This window comes from Nilaparvata lugens, chromosome 14 (assembly GCF_014356525.2).
Source record: "Nilaparvata lugens isolate BPH chromosome 14, ASM1435652v1, whole genome shotgun sequence".
NCBI lineage: Eukaryota > Metazoa > Arthropoda > Insecta > Hemiptera > Delphacidae > Nilaparvata > Nilaparvata lugens.
Window position 1 is genome coordinate 1193170 of NC_052517.1, and position 20544 is coordinate 1213713.

General features: G+C 35.6%; 1 protein-coding gene across 1 annotated transcript in view; it reads left to right on the forward strand.

The window, feature by feature from the left end:
- Nucleotides 1-250: 250 nt before the first annotated feature.
- LOC111057335 (formin-like protein) overlaps nt 251-20544 on the forward strand; it is a gene marked incomplete at its 5' end in the record, with an annotated part of 66348 nt that continues 46054 nt past the window's right edge. The window contains 3 exons of the mRNA XM_039441130.1: nt 251-425; nt 15737-15939; nt 18232-18308. Of these exons, the coding sequence (XP_039297064.1) occupies nt 251-425; nt 15737-15939; nt 18232-18308 (455 nt within the window). The remainder of the gene's footprint in view (nt 426-15736; nt 15940-18231; nt 18309-20544) is intronic.

Consider the following 20544-nt stretch of genomic DNA (forward strand, 5'->3'; position numbering starts at 1 on the left):
TCAGATTTGCTAGAGCTATCACCTTCCACTTCTGCTCTCGGAAGTGCTTAGTAAACAACTATTCTCATATATATATATATATTGTTTATTTTTGTGTGTGGCGAAAAATAACGTTCTCACCATGGGCAAAAATGTTTTTCCGGCTCTCAATCTTTTCTAGTCCTCGGCCTACGGCCTTGGACTTGAAAACCGATTTCGAGCCGGAAAAATCTCATTTTCTGCTCTAGGTGCGAAATATACTATATTGTTTTATTGTTCATTTTCTGTTGGTTTCAGATGGGTACGCGAATTTCTGAATGAAGAAAACCAGGGACTCAATTCGCTTGTCAACTATCTCAGTTTTCGCCTACAGATGATGCACTACGAGCAACGCTCTCCTCCCTCTACCACCGCCTCCGAGGAGCGTATTACCAACCTTGTATCACGTGAGTTTCCTCTCCATAATTTTTATTTATTTCCTCTGTGAATTTATTTTTTTTTATTTGAAATAACATTGTACCATAGAGAAAATATAGCATAAGAAGATATGCCATGGTTTGTAGAATTCATTCAAAGTTTGATAATTTTGGTATCAAATTGTAGTGTTGTGTATCAAGTTGAGATGATACTGTATCATAGTATGGTGATACTGTATCATATTGTGTTTCTCTTCTTTTTTTCCTCTGAGTATTTTTATTTTTTTATTAGGAGTAACTTAGTACCATAGAGAAAAGATACGCCATGGTTTGTAGAATTCATTCAAAGTTTGGATGATTTGTATCACATTGTGATGCTGTGTATCAAGTTTAGATGATGTGTTGATACTGTATCATATTGTTTTCCTCTTCATATTTTTTATTTCCTCTGTAAATTTCTTTTTATTTGGAGTAACATCGTACCATAGAGAAAATATAGCATAAGAAGATATGCCATGGTTTGTAGAATTCATTCAAAGTTTGAAAATTTTGGTATCAAATTGTAGTGTTGTGTATCAAGTTGAGATGATACTGTATCATGTGTGGTGATACTGTATCAAGTTGAGATGATACTGTATCAAGTTGAGATGATACTGTATCATGTGTGGTGATACTGTATCAAGTTGAGATGATACTGTATCAAGTTGAGATGATACTGTATCATGTGTGGTGATACTGTATCATGTTGTGTTGATACTGTACAGTAGTTGCACAATAGGCTATCTCGTGAGAATTTTAGGGCTATTTTAGGAATTTCTTCATTCATATAACTCCATTGATTGCAATATGAATATGCTATCGTATATTGTGAGAGAAAGAGAATTATAGTGAGAGAGAGAGAGATAGAGTGAGGAAGAGAATCGGCGAGAGAGTGGTAGAAGATATAAATAACGAGAAAAATAACTGACAATGACTCAATCACATCTGTAAATTATCTCTTTCAATTGCAATACTATGATAGGTGATAATGTGTGAGACTGAGAGAAATAATACCCAGAGACAGAGAGTGAAATGGTGAACGAGTAAATGACTGTCAATGACTGGATCATTTCTGTCAATTAAACTGATAACCGTCCATTCTTGGATAGATATATTCGAAGAGTGAAATATATCAGAGAGATTGATTGATTGATTGATTGAGAACTTTATTTATGTGGATTACAATATATACTGGCTTATACACTTATATACAATAGCTTACAATACAGCAACATTATAGATGAATTTACATAATATAGACTAAGAAAATAATTATTGAACTGTATATGATATGAAAAAGCAATTTGTAATATAATAACTGTAGATAATAATCATATTGTAATGCATCTACATAAACTGGCGGAGCTTTGGACATATCAATGTCCATTCTTCGGAAACAATATTAAAAATATCCTCCCCACTAACTCTCTACCAAATTCTCTCTAACTCCCCTCATTCAACTCCCCTAACCCAGTAACTCCCCTCATTCTCTCTACCAGAGACAGAGAGAATGAGAGAGGGAGGAAAAAGAAAGAGAAATAGAGAGTGAGAGATTACATTAAATTTGAGTTCTTCTTTATTCATGTAAGTTACTATTAATTCTACACTAATCTATACTATAATAGAAGAAAGAACTGGCTTATACATGTAGGGGATAGGAAATTCACGAATGACGCATCATCACATCTCAACTACTCAACTCATTAACTTGACATTTTGCTTATTGATTCTCAATTTATCGAGAATGGTTATAGGCCTTTTTCAAATTCTTCAAGTGCTTGAAAGAGACTCTTGCGGAGCACGGGTTACCTGCTAGTCCTCAATAAAAGAAAGAAAGTGGAGAAATTTGAAAAATTCAGTCGAAAAATGTTAAATTCTTTCTAGTGTTCTTGGACCTCTGATACCCTCCATTCAATTCAGTCAACAGTTTCTTGTTTGTAAATTTCTATCATCAATCAGAAACTCATTCATTTATTTGAAATTTACATAAATAGATAATTTGGTAAAACCATGCAGTCATGATTAAATAAAGAAAGAACTAGTTTTTAGAACCAGTCGTTATTAACAAATAATTGAAGGCGTGGGCATAAATTTGACCGATTATACTAATTTCACAACTTTCAACACTTTTAGTCGTCCAATTTGAATATTTTTGAATTTCATTAAATCCTCGATAACGTTTCTAATTTGAAATTTAAGTCTCGTATTGCATTATCTCCTCAATAACTTCCTACTGTTTGTTACCTCAACTTGCTCTTGCCAATTTTATTATAATAATAATTATTATTAAACGAAAATCCCAATTAAATGCTGTGAATCACCCCGAAGACTTCTGCTACTGCAAATATTGACAACAGGGTAAACAGCTAGATGAAAATTCGATGAGCGCTACTATACAAAAATTATTTTTCGCCCCACTTGGATGTAATGAGCTGGTTTACGTGCGTCATATGGAGGCCGAAAGTGATTGTTTTCTGACCAGGCCGGTAAAATTTTTACGGCCCTAGGGCTGTAAAATAACCTTGAAGTCAGCTGATTCTGATTTGATGTGAACATGTTTACAAAATAGTTTATGAAACGGAATCAGTTTATGCTTCTAGAATTGAATAAGTTTTTGCAATAAGATACTATCATTTTATTTGGATGAATGAAATACAAATGAGATATTATAACTATTCAAATTCAATTTTCAGAGTATAATAGAATCTAACCTCAAACCTCCTAGTAAAGCGTTTATCACGGAAAATGGTGGATAAACGGAATCATTTTATGCTTCTAGAATTCAATAAAGTATTCTGTAATAATATACTATCATTTTATTTAAATGAATAAAATACAGATAAGATTATAACTATTCAAATAATTCGATTTTCATAGAAGGATAGAACTTCTAACCTAAACTTCCATTGACATTCAGATCACATCGGATTGGCCGAATTTCAAGTGTGCCAAAACAGCTGATCAAAAACTTTTTCAAGTGTGATAAACCAGCTGATCAAAAACTTTTTCAAGTGTGATAAACCAGCTGATCAAAAACTTTTCATTATTGTGTTTATCATTCAATAATTAAACATTTATAATAATATCATCTTATTGTCATTTGGAAGAATAAAAAGTATAAACTCACCTCTTACATAATTGAACATAATATTTTAGGTTATTTAGACAAATCAGAATAAAAAATAAAATACTTGACAATTTCTTGATATTCAGATTTGCTAGAGCTATGACCTTCCACTTTTGCTTTCGGAAGTGCTTATAATAGACAATGAGAATAATATTATATTCTCATATATATATGTTTATTTTTCTGTGTGGCGAAATTACGTTCTCACCATGGGCAAAATGTTTTTCCGGCTCTCAATCTTTTCTAGTCCTCGGCCTACGGCCTCGGACTTGAAAACCGATTTCGAGCCAGAAAAGTCTCATTTTCGGCCCTAGGTGCGAATATACTATTCCAACCCGGGAATGGTACCTCCGGGTTGTTATAGCAAATTTACTATGTCGAATACTTGACTTGAATAATTACAGCATTTACTTTGGATTTTCTTTTAATAATAATTAATAATTAATTTCTTTCTTTAATAATTAATTCATTAGCATTTTGCGATATCTCAGTAATTTCCATCTGTAGACTGGCTGGCCGCTATGGCTTCGTATAAAATGAGCGCTGCTATCCAGAGATTGTCAGTTTGGTGTAAGGGTAAGCATTCCTGACCGGCAATTGAGAGGTACTAGGTTCGATTCCGGGCTGACAAATAATTTTTGGATAGTAGCGCTCATCGAATCTCCATCTAGGTAGAGAGTTAGTGGGGAGGATATTTTTAATATTCTTTCCGAAGAATGGACATTGATATGTCCAAAGCTCCGCCAATTTATGTACATGCATAACAATATAATTATCTATAGTTATTATATTACAAATTACTTTTTCATATCATATTAATAATTATTTCAATAATTATTTTCTTAGTCTATATTATGTAAATTCATCTCTAATTTTGCTGTATTGTAAGCTATCGTATATAATTGTATAAGCCAGTATATATTGTAATCTACATAAATAAAGTACTCAATCAATCAATCAATCTAGCTGTTTAGACTGTTGTCAATATTTGCAGTAGCAGAAGTCTTCGGGGTGAATTACAGCATTTAATTATTGGAATTTCATTTAATAATAATAATGTCTTGAATATATTTTACTAGTCTCCACACAGAAAACTTTGCTCCACGTTCTACTTGGACTTTGCAAAAATGTTACACATTCTTATAAAGTTTTACGAGTAGGGGAACAAGGGCAATACTCATGTAAAGATGTCGATGTTGTATTTCATTACTGGTGTTTAATTATAATATTTATTTAATATTTATTTATTTATTCGACCAATCAACATACATTGTACAAAATATTTCAGAAAAAAAACACTCTTAACTGGTGTAGCAAACACCGTCGCATAATAATCACATCATCATATCTATATTATGTATTAAAGGAAATAACTGGCTTATACAGGTAGGGGATAGGAAATTCACGAATGACGCATCATCACGTCTCAACTACTCAACTCATTAACTTCACATTTTGCATATACATTCTTAATCAACCGAGGATGGTTATATGCCTATTTCACATCAAGATTTCAGTAGTCCAAGTTTTCGGTTTTTTCAAGTGCTTGGGTTAACTGATAGTTGTACTAAATGTATCTATTAATATGATTTGTGACTTTGTTAATATGATATGGAATAAATTAATGAAAGATGATCATAATTTCATAACCAGCTGCAATTCCGAATCTGATATATTGACTAACAAAGCTCAAGTGGAAAAACTAGAATAAGTTGAAGTGGAAGTAGAAAAAGAAGGAGGAGAAGAAGAAGACAGGAGGAGAAGAAGATGAAGAAGACAGGAGGAGAAGAAGATGAAGAAGAAATAGTAGAAGATAATAAGAAGAAAACGCAGAGTTAGTGAATTTTGAAAACACTAAACTCTAAAAACATTAAAAGAAATATTCATAAATTATTCTAAAGGTGTAGGAGTGTCATCTCTCATCTGTGTTTGGCATACTGATTAGTCATGACTACTATAATATTAATCTGTTATTTCTATATCTATATTGGCTAAACAAACATTATTGATCAGCTGTTTGACACTTGATAGTATATATCTGTATATATTTGAGAAGAGCTGGTTGGTGTTGAATAGTTTATTTTTGTATTTATACAGAGATGTTTGATATTGGGTTGTTTATATCTGTATATATTCAGACAGAGCTGGTTGTCATTGAATAGTTTATATCTGTATTTATATTCATACAGAGATGTTTGATATTAATTTTTCATATCTGTATCTATTTAAAAAAGTTTGGTATTTGAGAGTGTATATCTGTATATATTCAGACAGAGCTGGTTGTCATTGAATAGTTTTTATATCTGTATTTTATATTCATACAGAGATGTTTGATATTGATTTTTTCATATCTGTATATATTTAGAGATGTTTGATATTGGATAGTTTATATCTGTATATATTTAGATAGAGCCATTTGATAGTGAATGGTGTATATCTATTTATACGACAACAGAGTACCGTAAGAGGCTTGCATATTGTACAGATATACATATATTATGCAAATTAGGGTGACTCACTCACACAACATCTCAGATTTAAAAAAGAAATGTCTTTCCAGATCCGGTTCTTTTCTTCTTCTTCTTCTTCTTCTTCTTCTTCTTCTTCTTCTTCTTCTTCTTCTTCTTCATCTCCACGTTTTTCTTCATCACCACGTTATTTTCTTCTTTTTCATCTGTTAAATGATTTACCGTCTTCTGTGTACCATATGTTAAATAGCTTGTACAGTCTTAGAACAATGTCCTCACATAATTATACTACACATGTTTTCAAGTGCATTATTAAAATTTATTATGTGCACTGTTTTCAATTGTTTTTAATTTATCTTAAGCCTGGTTTTCACTAGTAGAGTTAGTGGTCGAGTAACTGGCATACCAGATCTACTCTACTAACTTGTTTGAGTAACTGTTTCCACAACGATTGAGAATAGATGGAATTAAATAGAGAATGCATTTATTCAAATGCTAATCAATATATAATTATTATTTAACGAAAATCCTAATAAATGCTGCAAATCACCCCGAAGACCTCTGCTACTGCAGACATTGACAACAGGGTAAACAGCTAGATGGAAATTCGATGAGAACTACTATCCAATAATTTAACCCTGTTGTCAATGTCTGCAGTAGCAGAGGTCTTCGGGGTGATTTGCAGCATTTATTTAGGATTTTCGTTAAATAATAATTAAAATTGAGAATAGTTGGTAAAGTGTGTTGTCTAGTGAACAGAACTAACCTTAAAATGTCAATACATTTTGATGAATTAACACTTTTTAATAAATAACAATACTTGTTAAACTTGATAGCCTTCGGCACGACTCTACTCTACTAGCTGGAGACTGTTTTCATTAGCATAGTAGTGGTAGAGTAGAGTGAGAAGCGGTGGTGGGGGAAGGCAAGTGGTACAGTACTATCCTACTCCACTCTACTAAAAACTAGTACTCTACCATCAACGTTTTCATTGGGAGAGTTGACAAGATAGTTAGTACTTACCAGGGAATTCTACCACTAACTCTACTAATGAAAACCAGGCTTATGTTGTTTTTTCATCTCTGAATTTTAATCTGCTTCCTCCACATTTTTTCTCTTCTTCATATCCCTCTTCTACTAATTCTTCATCTCTCTTCTCTCTATAGTAGTGTCTCATCTGATCTCTCTCTAATTCATCTCTCTCATCTGATCTCTCTCATTTCATCTCTCTCATTCATCTCTCTCATCTGATCTCTCTCTCTCATCCCTCTTCTAATAATTCTTCATCTCTCTTCTCTCTATAGAAGTGTCTCATCTGATCTCTCTCTCTCTCTCTCTCTCGAGTCGAGTCGATAATGAACGCAGAGTAGACGTAATATTTTCAAGCTCCTTTAAGTTTGCTATTTGACTGGGTATTTCTGAAGCTATTTTATTGAAATTTGGTGGAAGTGTACAAGTAGTGCTGTTCGTTCCATTTATCTCATCATTTCTTTAGTAGTGAGTTTTACAGTGCTGAATAGTGAGTAAACAACATGTCGCATAACTCGCCTAAAACTAGAGCTGCCATCAACCGAGGTAAGGCTAGCGATAAGCGGGTGGACTCTGTCACTCCTACAACTCCAAACGCTATCAAGCGCTCCTTATCAGCTGATAATACTTTCAACATCTCTCCTGCTGTATTTGAGGCGATAAAAGTAGCTGTAACTACAGCTCTAATCGACGACTCCTTGTTGCAGAAATTAGCTGATAAACTTGCACCCATTATTGACGCTAAAATTTCTACTATGCAGACTGAAATTAATGTTCTTAGGACTGAAGTGGGTGATCTAAGAAAGGAACTTGATGTTTTGAAACGTAAACCCGCAAACAATGTAACTTCGAGTGATGACGCCCTGGACAATCTAGAGCAGTACCATAGGCGAAATAATGTGAGAGTGTTCGGTATAGCCGAGGATCCCAATGAGAACACTGACAGTTTGGTTCTTGATGTATTTAAAAATAAAATGGGACTTCAGTTTGATCTCCAATTAATCGACAGATCGCATCGAGTAGGTCGTGTGAATCCCGATATAAATCGACCTCGCCCAATTATTGTGAAATTCGTAAGCTACAGAGCTCGTAGCCTTGTCTTTTCCAACAAGAGTAAGCTGAAAGGCTCAGGCGTTCTCATGCGTGAGGACCTCACGAGGCGACGTGTTGCGCTCTATAGACAAACAGTGGACACATACGGCGTGAAAAACGTGTGGACCAGTGACGGCCGGGTGATGTACGTTGGTGAGGATGGACGGCGATCTGTCGCCAATCTTAGCGACCTGTGTGCAGCTTCCGACCCAGCCTCCTTGTGATGTGTACCACTGTCAACTGGATACTCTCATGATTTGATTGATATTATTTAAATTGGAACTGGCTTGTTATTTTATTCCTCGTTTGTTGCAACGGACTGATTCTTATTTTCATTTTTTATTATTTTGTTCTTTTCGATTTTCTTTTCAGGTTAAAAAGACTGAATTGATTGAAACCGAGTGTTGAATCTTCTATGATTAGTTGTTTATACACTCATATTGTGATTTTATTGTACCGTATAGTACTTAATTCAGTACTTCGTATAGTAGCCTACTTATTGCTTATTTATATCTCTATTTGTATATTTTCTCGCATCTCTGGTTATTGATCTCTGCAGAGAATGTAATTTTATTTTATTTTAATTTTTGAAAAACCGATCTCAATGGATTCCTACGCTATCAAAACAAACTGTTTCTAAATGAATCTTTATATTATTCTCATTTCTTTTTTGGAATTTACAATGGGTATTCTTCTATATTTATATTTATCCTGTTAAATTAATCCATTCTACTGTAGCTTTTATAGTTTATTCGAGAGATTAATAGATTGGTCTGAAATTCACGGATGGATAATTTTGAGTAATTCACTTACTGCAATGTATTTTATTCATTATATCATTATTAGTCATCATTTAATCAAACTATTATTCATCTATCATCCAATTGATATTCTGCACACTTCAATAACATCATTTCATATATTCTCACCCAGAGTTAATTTACTCTTCATAAAAATGGGGCTTGATTTTTGTCTTGGAATTAATTATTAATCCTATGAACGTATCCGATCTGAAGCACTTGCTGGATGGTCATCCTTCTTCTCTGAAGCTATTCCACATAAATGCCGAATCTTTACCTGCTCACTTTGATGACTTCAAAGAGTTATTTAATAAAGTACTAAAACCAGATATTGTCGGCATAAGCGAATCATGGCTTAAACCATCGCTGCACTCTAATTCATTCGATATGCCCGACTTTTGCCTCCTACGAAATGACAGAATTGGTAAGGCGAGGGGTGGGGTGGCAGTTTATGTTAGATCTTCCCTATCTCCACGGCTTGTTGTCTCTTCCCCCAGCCTTATTCCACCTCACCGGAATTTTTATTTGTTGAGGTTGGCTTAGGAGGAGTAAGAGTACTTATTGGAATTGTATACAGACCTCCAAAGGCGGGTCGTTTGAATATACTTGAGGATGCTCTGTTGGAAATAATGCATAATTATCAGCACATAATCATACTTGGTGACTTTAATTCTGATTTATTAAAAGAAAATTCTGAAAAACGTCAGCTTGTAACAATGGCTGAATCATTAAATCTGCATATCCTCAATAAAATCAACCAACTTATCACTTACCTAACTCACACACGTTGCTTGATTTGGCTATTGTAAGTGATCTTGATTATGTATCTATCTATGGCCAGGAACCGGCGCCTTGCTTTTCTATGCATGACATGATATTTGTTGTTTACAATCTGATCCATAACCAGCAGGCACCTATACCTTCTCTTACAGAAGCTTCAAGCATTTTGATTCGGAGAGATTTTTGTTTGATGCTTATAATATGCCATGGCACTCTATTGTTCAAGTTGATAATATTGACGATAAAATCATCACATTCAACAGTATGATTCATGAGATTTTCGATAGACATGCTCCTCTGCGGACTTCTCAGTTCAAGCATAAGCCTGAGCCGTGGATTGATGCGGAAATATTGAATGCAAGACGAGAGCGTGATAGGGCTCGCAGAACTTTTAGCAGGACAAGCTGCAATTCCGACTACAATGCATTCAAGACTTTGCGTAATCGAGTCAAGTCACTCTGTCGAAATGCAAAGCTTAGATTCTATCATCGGCAATTTAATCAGAGCAACTCTGCTTCCACTTTGTGGGAAAATGTGCGAAGGCTGGGCGCTCATCCCAGTAAGTCTAAGGCAAATATAAATGTTCCTCTCAATGATCTTAATAATTTTTTTACTGCACAATCTTCTCAATCTACATCTAACGAGTTCGATGATCCTGTCAGTCAGACTGTCCTTCAATTCAATCATGACCCACCAGAAAATCAGTTCTACTTCTCCTATGTTATCCCTTCGACTATTTCTCACATAATACTATCAAGCTGCAAAAATTCGAAAGGCATTGATGGCATTCCCATATTGTTTTATAAGAAACTTCTTCCCATTATTCTTCCCTCGTTGACTCATATTTTCAATTTTTCTCTACAGAACGGAGTTTTCCCTTGTTTATGGAAGTACTCTATTGTTCGACCTATCCCTAAAATCCGCAACCCTACTGAACCTGGGGACTGGAGAGCAATTCATATTTTGTGTTCGATTTCAAAGGCTCTGGAGAGAATTGTGCACATGCAGGTGAATTCTCACTTGAATGAATTGGGTTTCTTTTCGAAGTACCAATCTGGTTTTCGCCCCAACTTCAGTACTAGCACTGCTCTTGTGCGCATCACTGATGACTTGCGGTTAGCTATGGACAAGCGACAGGTAACAGTCCTTGTGCAGTTTGATTTTCGAAAAGCATTTGATAATGTGTCACATCTCTTACTTCTTCGGAAGTTGAAGCATCAATGCCACTTGTCTGCGTCAGTAGTTGCCTGGTTCTCATCATACCTTTCAGGTCGCTTTCAGGCTGTTAGTGATGACTCGGGCAATATGTCAGCTTGGTCTCCGGTTTCGCGGGGTGTACCGCAGGGATCCGTGCTTGGCCCATTACTTTTCTCAATATTCATAAATAATGCACCTTTGGTCTTTCAGGATTGTTCTTTCCACCTCTTTGCAGATGACCTAATCATCTATTCCCATACATCAGTAGAGAACATTGCCAACTGCATAGAGCATATGAATCAGAATGTGTCTTCCCTCCTTCAATGGGCTACAGCTCATGAGCTTGTCATTAATCCCGTGAAAACCAAGACTTCGATTTTTGGCTTCTCCAGACTTCTCAACAGGATCGAGTTGGATAGGATTCCTGCAATTGTGGTTGGTGATGTGCAGGTGGCTTACTCTAAGTGCTTAAAAATCCTGGGTATCTATCTTGATGAAACTCTTAGTTGGAGAGATCAGACTACTCATTTGTGCAACCGTGTATTCGCTGGAATGCATCAGTTTAAAAGGCTCAAAAACTTCCTGCCCAGGAGCATCAGAATTCTATTGGTGAGGTCATTGATCCAGCCCTTGCTGGATTATTGCTGTTTGGCTTACATCGATATCACAGCGGAACAGAATACTAGGTTGCAGAGGTCACTAAATTATGCCGTCCGGTTCATCTTTGACGTGAGGCGTGATGACCACATCACTCCTTTCTTCGAGGAGCTAAGGTGGCTCAAGTTGGTGGAGCGGCGAAGTATTTTCTTCTCGTTCTAACCTACAGGCTCATAGTGAGAAGCGATGGACCGGACTATCTTCGGGACTCCTTCACGCTCCTTACTGACATCCAGCCTAATCGAGGTACTAGGTCTCATGAGCTCACCCTCCAAATACCTCTCCATCGAACGGCTATCTTCAATTCATCTTTTCTTGTGTCGGCCTGTCGTGCTTGGAATTCCTTACCATATAATTTGTTACAAACCAATTCATTGGAAAGCTTCAAGAGAAATTTGTTCATGTATCTACTCGAGGGTAGCGTCTGAATTATTATCCTGTTTGTTACTTTCTTTTTTATTCCATCCCCTTGCGTTCACTCATAATTGCGTTCAGTTCATAATTTGTTCATACATAAATAAAGAAATCTAATCTCTCTCTTCCGTTGTGTTGATGGAAAGGATATTATTTTCTATACTTTTCAGAGAGTCGACAATTATTTGTTGAAACACCGCTGATTTATGTAGTTCCACCACAGTTCTTGACACTCGCTAAAGATGGTGTCTCTCTCTTTCTTTTGGTAGAGAGTTAGTGGGGAGGATATTTTGAATATTGTTTCCGAAGAATGGACATTGATTTGTCCAAAGCTCCGCCAATTTATGTAGATGCATAACAATATGATTATTATCTATAGTTATTATATTACAAATTGCTTTTTCATATCATATACAGTTCAATAATTATTTTCTTAGTCTATATTATGTAAATTCATCTATAATTTTGCTGTATTGTAAGCTATTGTATATAAGTGTTTAAGCCAGTATATATTGTGTTGATGGGAAGGATATCATTTTCTATACTTTTCAGAGAGTCGACAATTATTTGTTGAAACACCGCCGATTTATGTAGTTCCACCACAGTTCTTGACACTCGCTAAAGATGGTGTCTCTCTCTCTCTCTCTCTGTCTCTCTCTCTCTCTCTCTCTCTCCCATTGCAGTATGCACTTTACTAAGAAAATAATGTCATCTCTAATGATAATAGTGCATGTAGGCTCTGCTTAGGGCATCTGGTTTTCGAATAATGTTTCAAATGAGAAACAAGATGGTGGCTTCAATTGAAGCCGATTTTTTTCCTGTGGTCTGTTTTTCTGAATGAATGACTATGAAAAGCAGTCAGCTGTTAGAATAATATTGTGCCGGATGTTTTGTTAGTGATGCAGTATCTGTGCTCATTGAAAACTGTATTAAAAGTCAACACTATAATGAAGTATACGTTATAATGGCAGTGGAGAATGATAGGAGGAAAACGTTGCCGATCCTCTTTCTTGTCAATGCCTTCTATAGACGGTAGCTGATACAGATTTATTGATATAATATGAACTGTTCATTCACGTTTAAAATAATCAATATTATATTTCTTAAAATATTTCAATATTAAGCAAAAAATTATATTTTTCAATAATTTCATAATTAAAATGAAATATTTTGTTGATTAATTATAAACTCTACATCGTTTAATGATGATGTGGCAACAGAGCAAAGCGAGAAAGAGATAGCGCTATCCGCTTTGTTGAACGATAGACAAGGATAGCAATACCATTGCTAATAAAATACTGCCATTATAACGTGGACCTCACTATAGTAGTTGTTTTTACTTTGCTTGCCCTATTACCATAGGTAAGGAAAGTATTGCTTTCCGAAAAAAATTAAGGTACCCTAATTTCTAAATTTCTATATGTTTCAAGGTCCCCTGAGTCCAAAAAACTGGTTTTTGGGTATTGGTCGGTGTGTGTGTGTGGTGTGTGTGTGTGTGTGTTGTGTGTGTGTGTGTGTGTGTGTGTGTGTGTGTGTGTGAGTGTGTATGAGTGTATGTGCGTCTGTGTACACGATATCTCATCTCCCAATTAACGAAATGACGTAAAATTTGGAACTTAAGGTCCTTTCACTATAAGGATCCGACACGAACAATTTCGATCAAATGCAATTCAAGATGGCGGCTAAAACTGCGAAAATGTTGTCAAAAACAGGGTTTTTTGTGATTTTCTCGGAAACGGCTCCAACGATTTTGATCAAATTCATACCTAAAATAGTCATCGATAAGCTCTATCAACTGCCACAAGTCCCATATCTGTAAAAATTTCAGGAGCTTCGCCCCATCAATGCAGATAGATTCCCAATTATCAGGCTTCTGATACAATTGAAACGAAAAAAATCAAGTGGGTAGATTGAGCTTGAAAATCTCTACAATTAATGTTTAGTAACATTTTCACCTACAATTGAAAATAAGCTTTAAATTTGAGAAAATTTGATTATTCAATTGCAAACTGTTGGCAACTGTTGATTCTATTAAATCATCCACTATGAAGAGATAGCAGACCTCATGTGTGTCTCCAGCGTTATTGCCCTGTCACCAGCTGGCTCAAATCTTTGAATAGTAGACTTGAGATGCGCGGGAACACTAGCGTCAGGTGATCAATTTTCATAACGGCAAGGAAAGTTGTGTGAGTGCGCCACACCAGATTTTTGGTGAAGCTATGTGACGCTGGTAGTCTCTCATACTGTGCCCTTCTTACACTTTTACACTCCCAACAACACACTAATAATAGACAGTGTATAGGGTGTCTATGTTGCAAATGTGAGTGTTAACTGAAGCCGATAGTCCTAGTAGTTGTTTTTGGTGAAGCTATGTGACGCTGGTAGTCTCTCATACTGTGCCCTTCTTACACTCTTACACTCCCACAACACACTAATAATAGACAGTGTATAGGGTGTCTATGTTGCAAATGTGAGTGTTAACTGAAGCCGATAGTCCTAGTAGTTGTTTTTTGTGAAGCTATGTGACGCTGGTAGTCTCTCATACTGTGCCCTTCTTACACTCTTACACTCCCAACAACACACTAATAATAGACAGTGTTGCAGGGTGTCTATGTTGCAAATGTGAGTGTTAACTGAAGCCGATAGTCCTAGTAGTTGTTTTTGGTGAAGCTATGTGACGCTGGTAGTCTCTCATACTGTGCCCTTCTTACACTCTTACACTCCCAACAACACACTAATAATAGACAGTGTATAGGGTGTCTATGTTGCAAATGTGAGTGTTAACTGAAGCCGATAGTCCTAGTAGTTGTTTTTGGTAAAGCTATGTGACGCTGGTAGTCTCTCATACTGTGCCCTTCTTACACTCTTACACTCCCAACAACACACTAATAATAGACAGTGTTGCAGGGTGTCTATGTTGCAAATGTGAGTGTTAACTGAAGCCGATAGTCCTAGTAGTTGTTTTTGGTGAAGCTATGTGACGCTGGTAGTCTCTCATACTGTGCCCTTCTTACACTCTTACACTCCCAACAACACACTAATAATAGACAGTGTATAGGGTGTCTATGTTGCAAATGTGAGTGTTACTGAAGCTGATAGTCCTAGTAGTGTTTTGGTGAAGCTATGTGACGCTGGTAGTCTCTCATACTGTGCCCTTCTTACACTCTTACACTCCCAACAAACACTAATAATAGACAGTGTATAGGGTGTCTATGTTGCAAATGTGAGTGTTAACTGAAGCCGATAGTCCTAGTAGTTGTTTTTGGTGAAGCTATGTGACGCTGGTAGTCTCTCATACTGTGCCCTTCTTACACTCTCACACTCCCAACAACACACTAATAATAGACAGTGTATAGGGTGTCTATGTTGCAAATGTGAGTGTTAACTGAAGCCGATAGTCCTAGTAGTTGTTTTTGGTGAAGCTATGTGACGCTGGTAGTCTCTCATACTGTGCCCTTCTTACACTCTTACACTCACAACAACACAATAATAATAGACAGTAATCGGCTTCAAATTTGAAACAGAAACGACCTATGTCATGGGATATCTTCTTATGCTTATGTTATGAATGATACAAAACTTGCTAACTTTGAATGGATTATACCAACCATGGGATATCTACTTGTGCTATCTTCTCTCTATGATATAATCGATATAATAAATAAATTAATTAATATTTGTGTTTGTGTTTCCAAATTAATTAATTAATAATTAATATCTGTGTCTGTGTTTCGACAGCCGACTCACCCCTACCCCCAACCAGCAACGGTGTGATCCACCCTGGAGGTGTGACCGCCCTGGAGCAGAGTGGGCTTCTCATGGACAGTCCGGCGAGTGTCATGAGGCGCCATCACCGACATGCCACCAAACTCAAGATGGGTGACACAAGGGATGACATTCATGTCTGCATCATGTGTCTAAGGGCTATCATGAACAACAAGGTTGGGTCCTTCAATCGATTATTGAAGAAAATGTACTTGATAATCTACTATAATATCTATAGTATCTTAATTCACCGAGCGAAGTGAGGTCTAAGAATCAAGTCGACGGTTTGGCATTTCTCTTAATTTTTAAATGTTTATATGTTACGCATTTACGGTGAAACGCGGTAATAGATTGTCATGAAATTTGACAGGTATGTTCCTTTTTCAATTGCGCGTCGACTTATCTTATCTTATCATGAACAACAAGGTTGGGTCCTTCAATCGATTATTGAAGAAAATGTACTTGATAATCTACTATAATATCTATAGTATCTTAATTCACCGAGCGAAGTGAGGTCTAAGAATCAAGTCGACGGTTTGGCATTTCTCTTAATTTTTAAATGTTTATATGTTACGCATTTACGGTGAAACGCGGTAATAGATTGTCATGAAATTTGACAGGTATGTTCCTTTATCAATTGCGCGTCGACATACAAGGTTTCTGGAAATTTTGCATTTCAAGGATAATATAAAAGGAAAAATGAGCCTACTTCATACGTCAATATTAGAGTAAAAATCAGACTATAGAATTATTATTCATCATAAATCGCTGACAAGTGATTACACAGATGTATGGAGAAGTCAGTCTATTGCCGTATTTCCATAAGGTCTATAGTTTCAATCAGGTACTTGTGGATGAGAATACTGCGTGAGGTCTAATTATGAATTATTACGAGTGGAAAAGATTGAGCATGTAAATCTCTTCAATTAATGTCTCGTAACATTTTCACCTAAAATTGAAAATAAGCTTGAAATTTGAGAAAATTTGATTATTCAATTGCAAACTGTTGGCAACTGTTGATTCTATTAAATCATTCACTATGAAGAGATAGCAGACTTCGTGTGTCTTAAGCGTTATTGTCCTGTCACCAGCTGGCTTAGATCATTGAATAGTATACTTGAGATGCGCGTGAACACTAACATCAGGTGATAAATTTTCATAACGGCAAGGAAAGTTGTGTGAGTGCGCCACACCAGATTTTTACTTTCCTTGCCCTACTACCATAGGTAAGGAAAGTATTGCTTTCCAAAAAAAATTAAGGTACCCCAATTTCAAGTTTTCTATACGTTTCAAGGTCCCCTGAGTCCAAAAACATGATTTTTGGGTATTGGTCTGTGTGTGTGTATGTGTGTATGTGTGTGTGTGTGTGTGTGTATGTGTGTGTGTGTGTGTATGTCTGTGAACACGATAACTCCATTCCTAATTAACCGATCGACTTGAAATTTTAAACTTAAGGTCCCTATACCATGAGGACCCGACAATAAGAAATTCAATAAAATTCAATTCAAGATGGCGGAAAAAATGGCGGATAATTACTAAAAAACCATGTTTTTCACGTTTTTCTCGAAAATGGCTCTAACGATTTTCTTCAAATTTATATCATGGATAGCTATTTATGAGCCCTATCAACTAGCATAAGTCTCATTTCTGGGAAAATTTCAGGAGCTCCGTAATATTCTTGAGAAAAATGGCGGAAAATGACTAAAACACCATGTTTTTCACGGTTTTCTCGAAAACGGCTCCAACGATTTTCTTCAAATTTATACCATGGATAGCTATTTTTAAGCCCTATCAACTGGCATAAGTTTCATTTCTGGGAAAATTTCAGGAACTCCGTAATATTCTTGAGAAAAATGGCAGATAATTACTAAAAAACAATGTTTTTCACGATTTTTTCAAAATAACTTGACCGATTTTTTTCAAATTCATACTCTGTATAGTTATTTATCAGCTCTATTAACTGGCATGAGTCTCCTTTCTGGGAAACTAATGGGGGGTCCACCCCATCCTTGAGAAATGGACTAACCTCCTTCTCGTGCATGAGGTAGGTAGGTAGAGCAGTTCATAAAAAGAACACATAGTCGAGATATTCCATCTGTAGAACAGCTGTTTTGACGACTTTAAAAAAATGACGACTAAAAAAATCATTGAATTTCACAATTTACACAAAGGAGAAAGTACTCTGAAAACAATTATATATACACATATACAAAAGTCTGATCGTAGTTTCGAATATGAGCAAGGAAAGTTGTGTGAGTGTACCACACCAGATTTTTCCAAGTTATTAACGTTTAAAATTTCAATTGTCAGTTGACTGTTGAAGTAATTCAATAGGTTTAAGTCTGGAAGCGATTGTCAAATTATAATTTAAATAAATCGATTGTCAATTAAATGAATAAAATAAACTGTCAAATAAATGATTGAATTATCAAATAGATGAATAAATAATTTATTTTTCTTTTTGATAGTATGGCTTCAACATGGTAATCCAGCACACAGAGGCCATCAACTGTATAGCACTCAGCCTCACGCACAAAAGTCTCAGGTAAGCTAACATTCACTGTAAATTGTCAGCATGTCTCCTATTATAACATCATAGCTACTCATTCAGTTCATGCTCACAGTATACCAAAGTATAGTTGGAATTATTGGGCCATATGAATAAAGTTGATCATTTGCTTATACTTCTAAAATATGGAGCATTTGCTTCATTTTCTATGAATAAACGTGAGCAAAACCTTTTGCTCATGCTCATCAAAAAAAGTTTGAGCATTTGCTCAAAAGTAAAAGCTTATACTTAGAATTGTATGAATAAACTAGAGCATTTGCTCAACTTTTGAAGCAAATGCTTCAAAAAAGATGAGTCTAGTCTAGAGCAGCTTATCACCTTTTGCTCATAGTAAAATGGCTCAATGAGGAAGAGGAAACTATACTAGATACGATCACAACCAATAGTTGAGAATTATAAAACTCTTTCTAGATTCAACCATGATATATATCATCATTATCCCTAAAAAAGAATAAATACAAAAATAGCTACCTGATATCAAGATATCCATCACAAAATAGGAAATAGGCATTTAAGAAGATGAGAGTGTAGACGATCATAAGAAGCTATTGATATTATAAGATTATGCTGAAGATTATTATAGAGATGACATTTTTTCACGCTGTTATTTCAAAATTCTAAACTCAACTAACCTAAAACTCTATTCGTAAATAGAAAACAGAGCAGACGACGCAAACACAAGCGGTGCCCCCTACTTGCATATATTTAGAGCTTCCGTGAGCTATAAAAACAAAGTAAGGCTACAAAAGCGAATCAGCTGATCAAAAATCTTTAAAATACGTGAGCATTTGCTCCAGAGTTCAGGAGCATAAGGTAAAGAGTATTAAGGTAAAGCTTATATAAAAATAAGCAAATGCTTTTGCTTCTACCTTTTGCTCATAAGCAAAACCTTATGCTCCATGCTCTTGCTCATGAGCAAGAGCATGGTTTGCTCTGGTTTTATTTCTTTGCTCTGTGTCGATCACTCAATACTCCTTCACAAGTTGAGTCACTTTGGAGTACGTGGTTTGTGTCTTGATTTTTTAGGTCATATCTGGAGAATAGATCACAAATAGTTGATGTCAATGGAAAACTATCTGCCATTTCTTATCTTAAATTTGGAGTACCACAAGGTTCTGTTCTGGGACCACTGTTGTTCCTTGTAATGATAAATGATCTACCCAAGTGTTTAACATCTTCTAAAACCATAATGTATGCTGATGACACTTCTTCCCCAACTATTGACATAGATTTCCAAAATCTCAACAGAGTTGCTAATCAAACAATAGAGAAGGCTAATTCATGGTTCAAAGCAAATGGTTTCCTCCTCAATGAATCCAAGACGCAAAATGCAATATTCACATTGAATAATAGACATGAATTGTCAAACAATTTTGTAAAAAAATCAAATTATTAGGAGTACAAATAGATTACCATCTGACTTGGAGTGATCATATTGATTTACTGTGCAGCAAGTTATCAAAGTCTATATATTTGTTGAAGACTCTAAAATATCATGTTCCATTCAACTATGTTTTAAATGTGTATTATGCTTTGTTTCATTCCCACTTGAGTTACAGTGTTATTCTGTTCAAAATAAAATTGGAAAATTGTTCACGGGTGTCTGAAGTTTTGGTTCTGCAAAAAAAAGCGATAAGAATAGTAACTAACTCAAATGTGAGAGCTCACTGCAAACCGCTATTTGTCAAAACTAGAGTCATAACTGTCATTTGTTTGTATATATATACGTTGCTTTTGTATATAAAATTGAAGGAAAGAAACCTTGCTTGTAATATTAATGTGCACAATCATAATACGAGGAGCTATAGAAATGTACATATTCCTCAAGTAAGGCTATCTAGGACTTTGAGAAGCCATTTTAATGTGGCTTGCCTTTAAAGAGGTTATACATGCTAAAAGACGAACTTTAAACCCTTAAAAACAACCCTCAGAGTTAAAATATTGCCAAAAGATTTCTTAGTGCGCCTCTAAAGGGCCAACTGAACATACCTACCAAATTTGAACGTTTTTGGTCCGGTAGATTTTTAGTTCTGCGAGTGAGTGAGTCAGTCAGTCAGTCAGTCAGTCAGTCAGTCAGTCAGTGAGTGAGTGCCATTTCGCTTTTATATATATAGATAAATCAGCTGACAAGTGATTACACAGATGTGTGGAGAAGCCAGTCTATTGCTGTATTTCCATAAGGTCTATAGTTTCAATCAGGTAGTTGTGGATG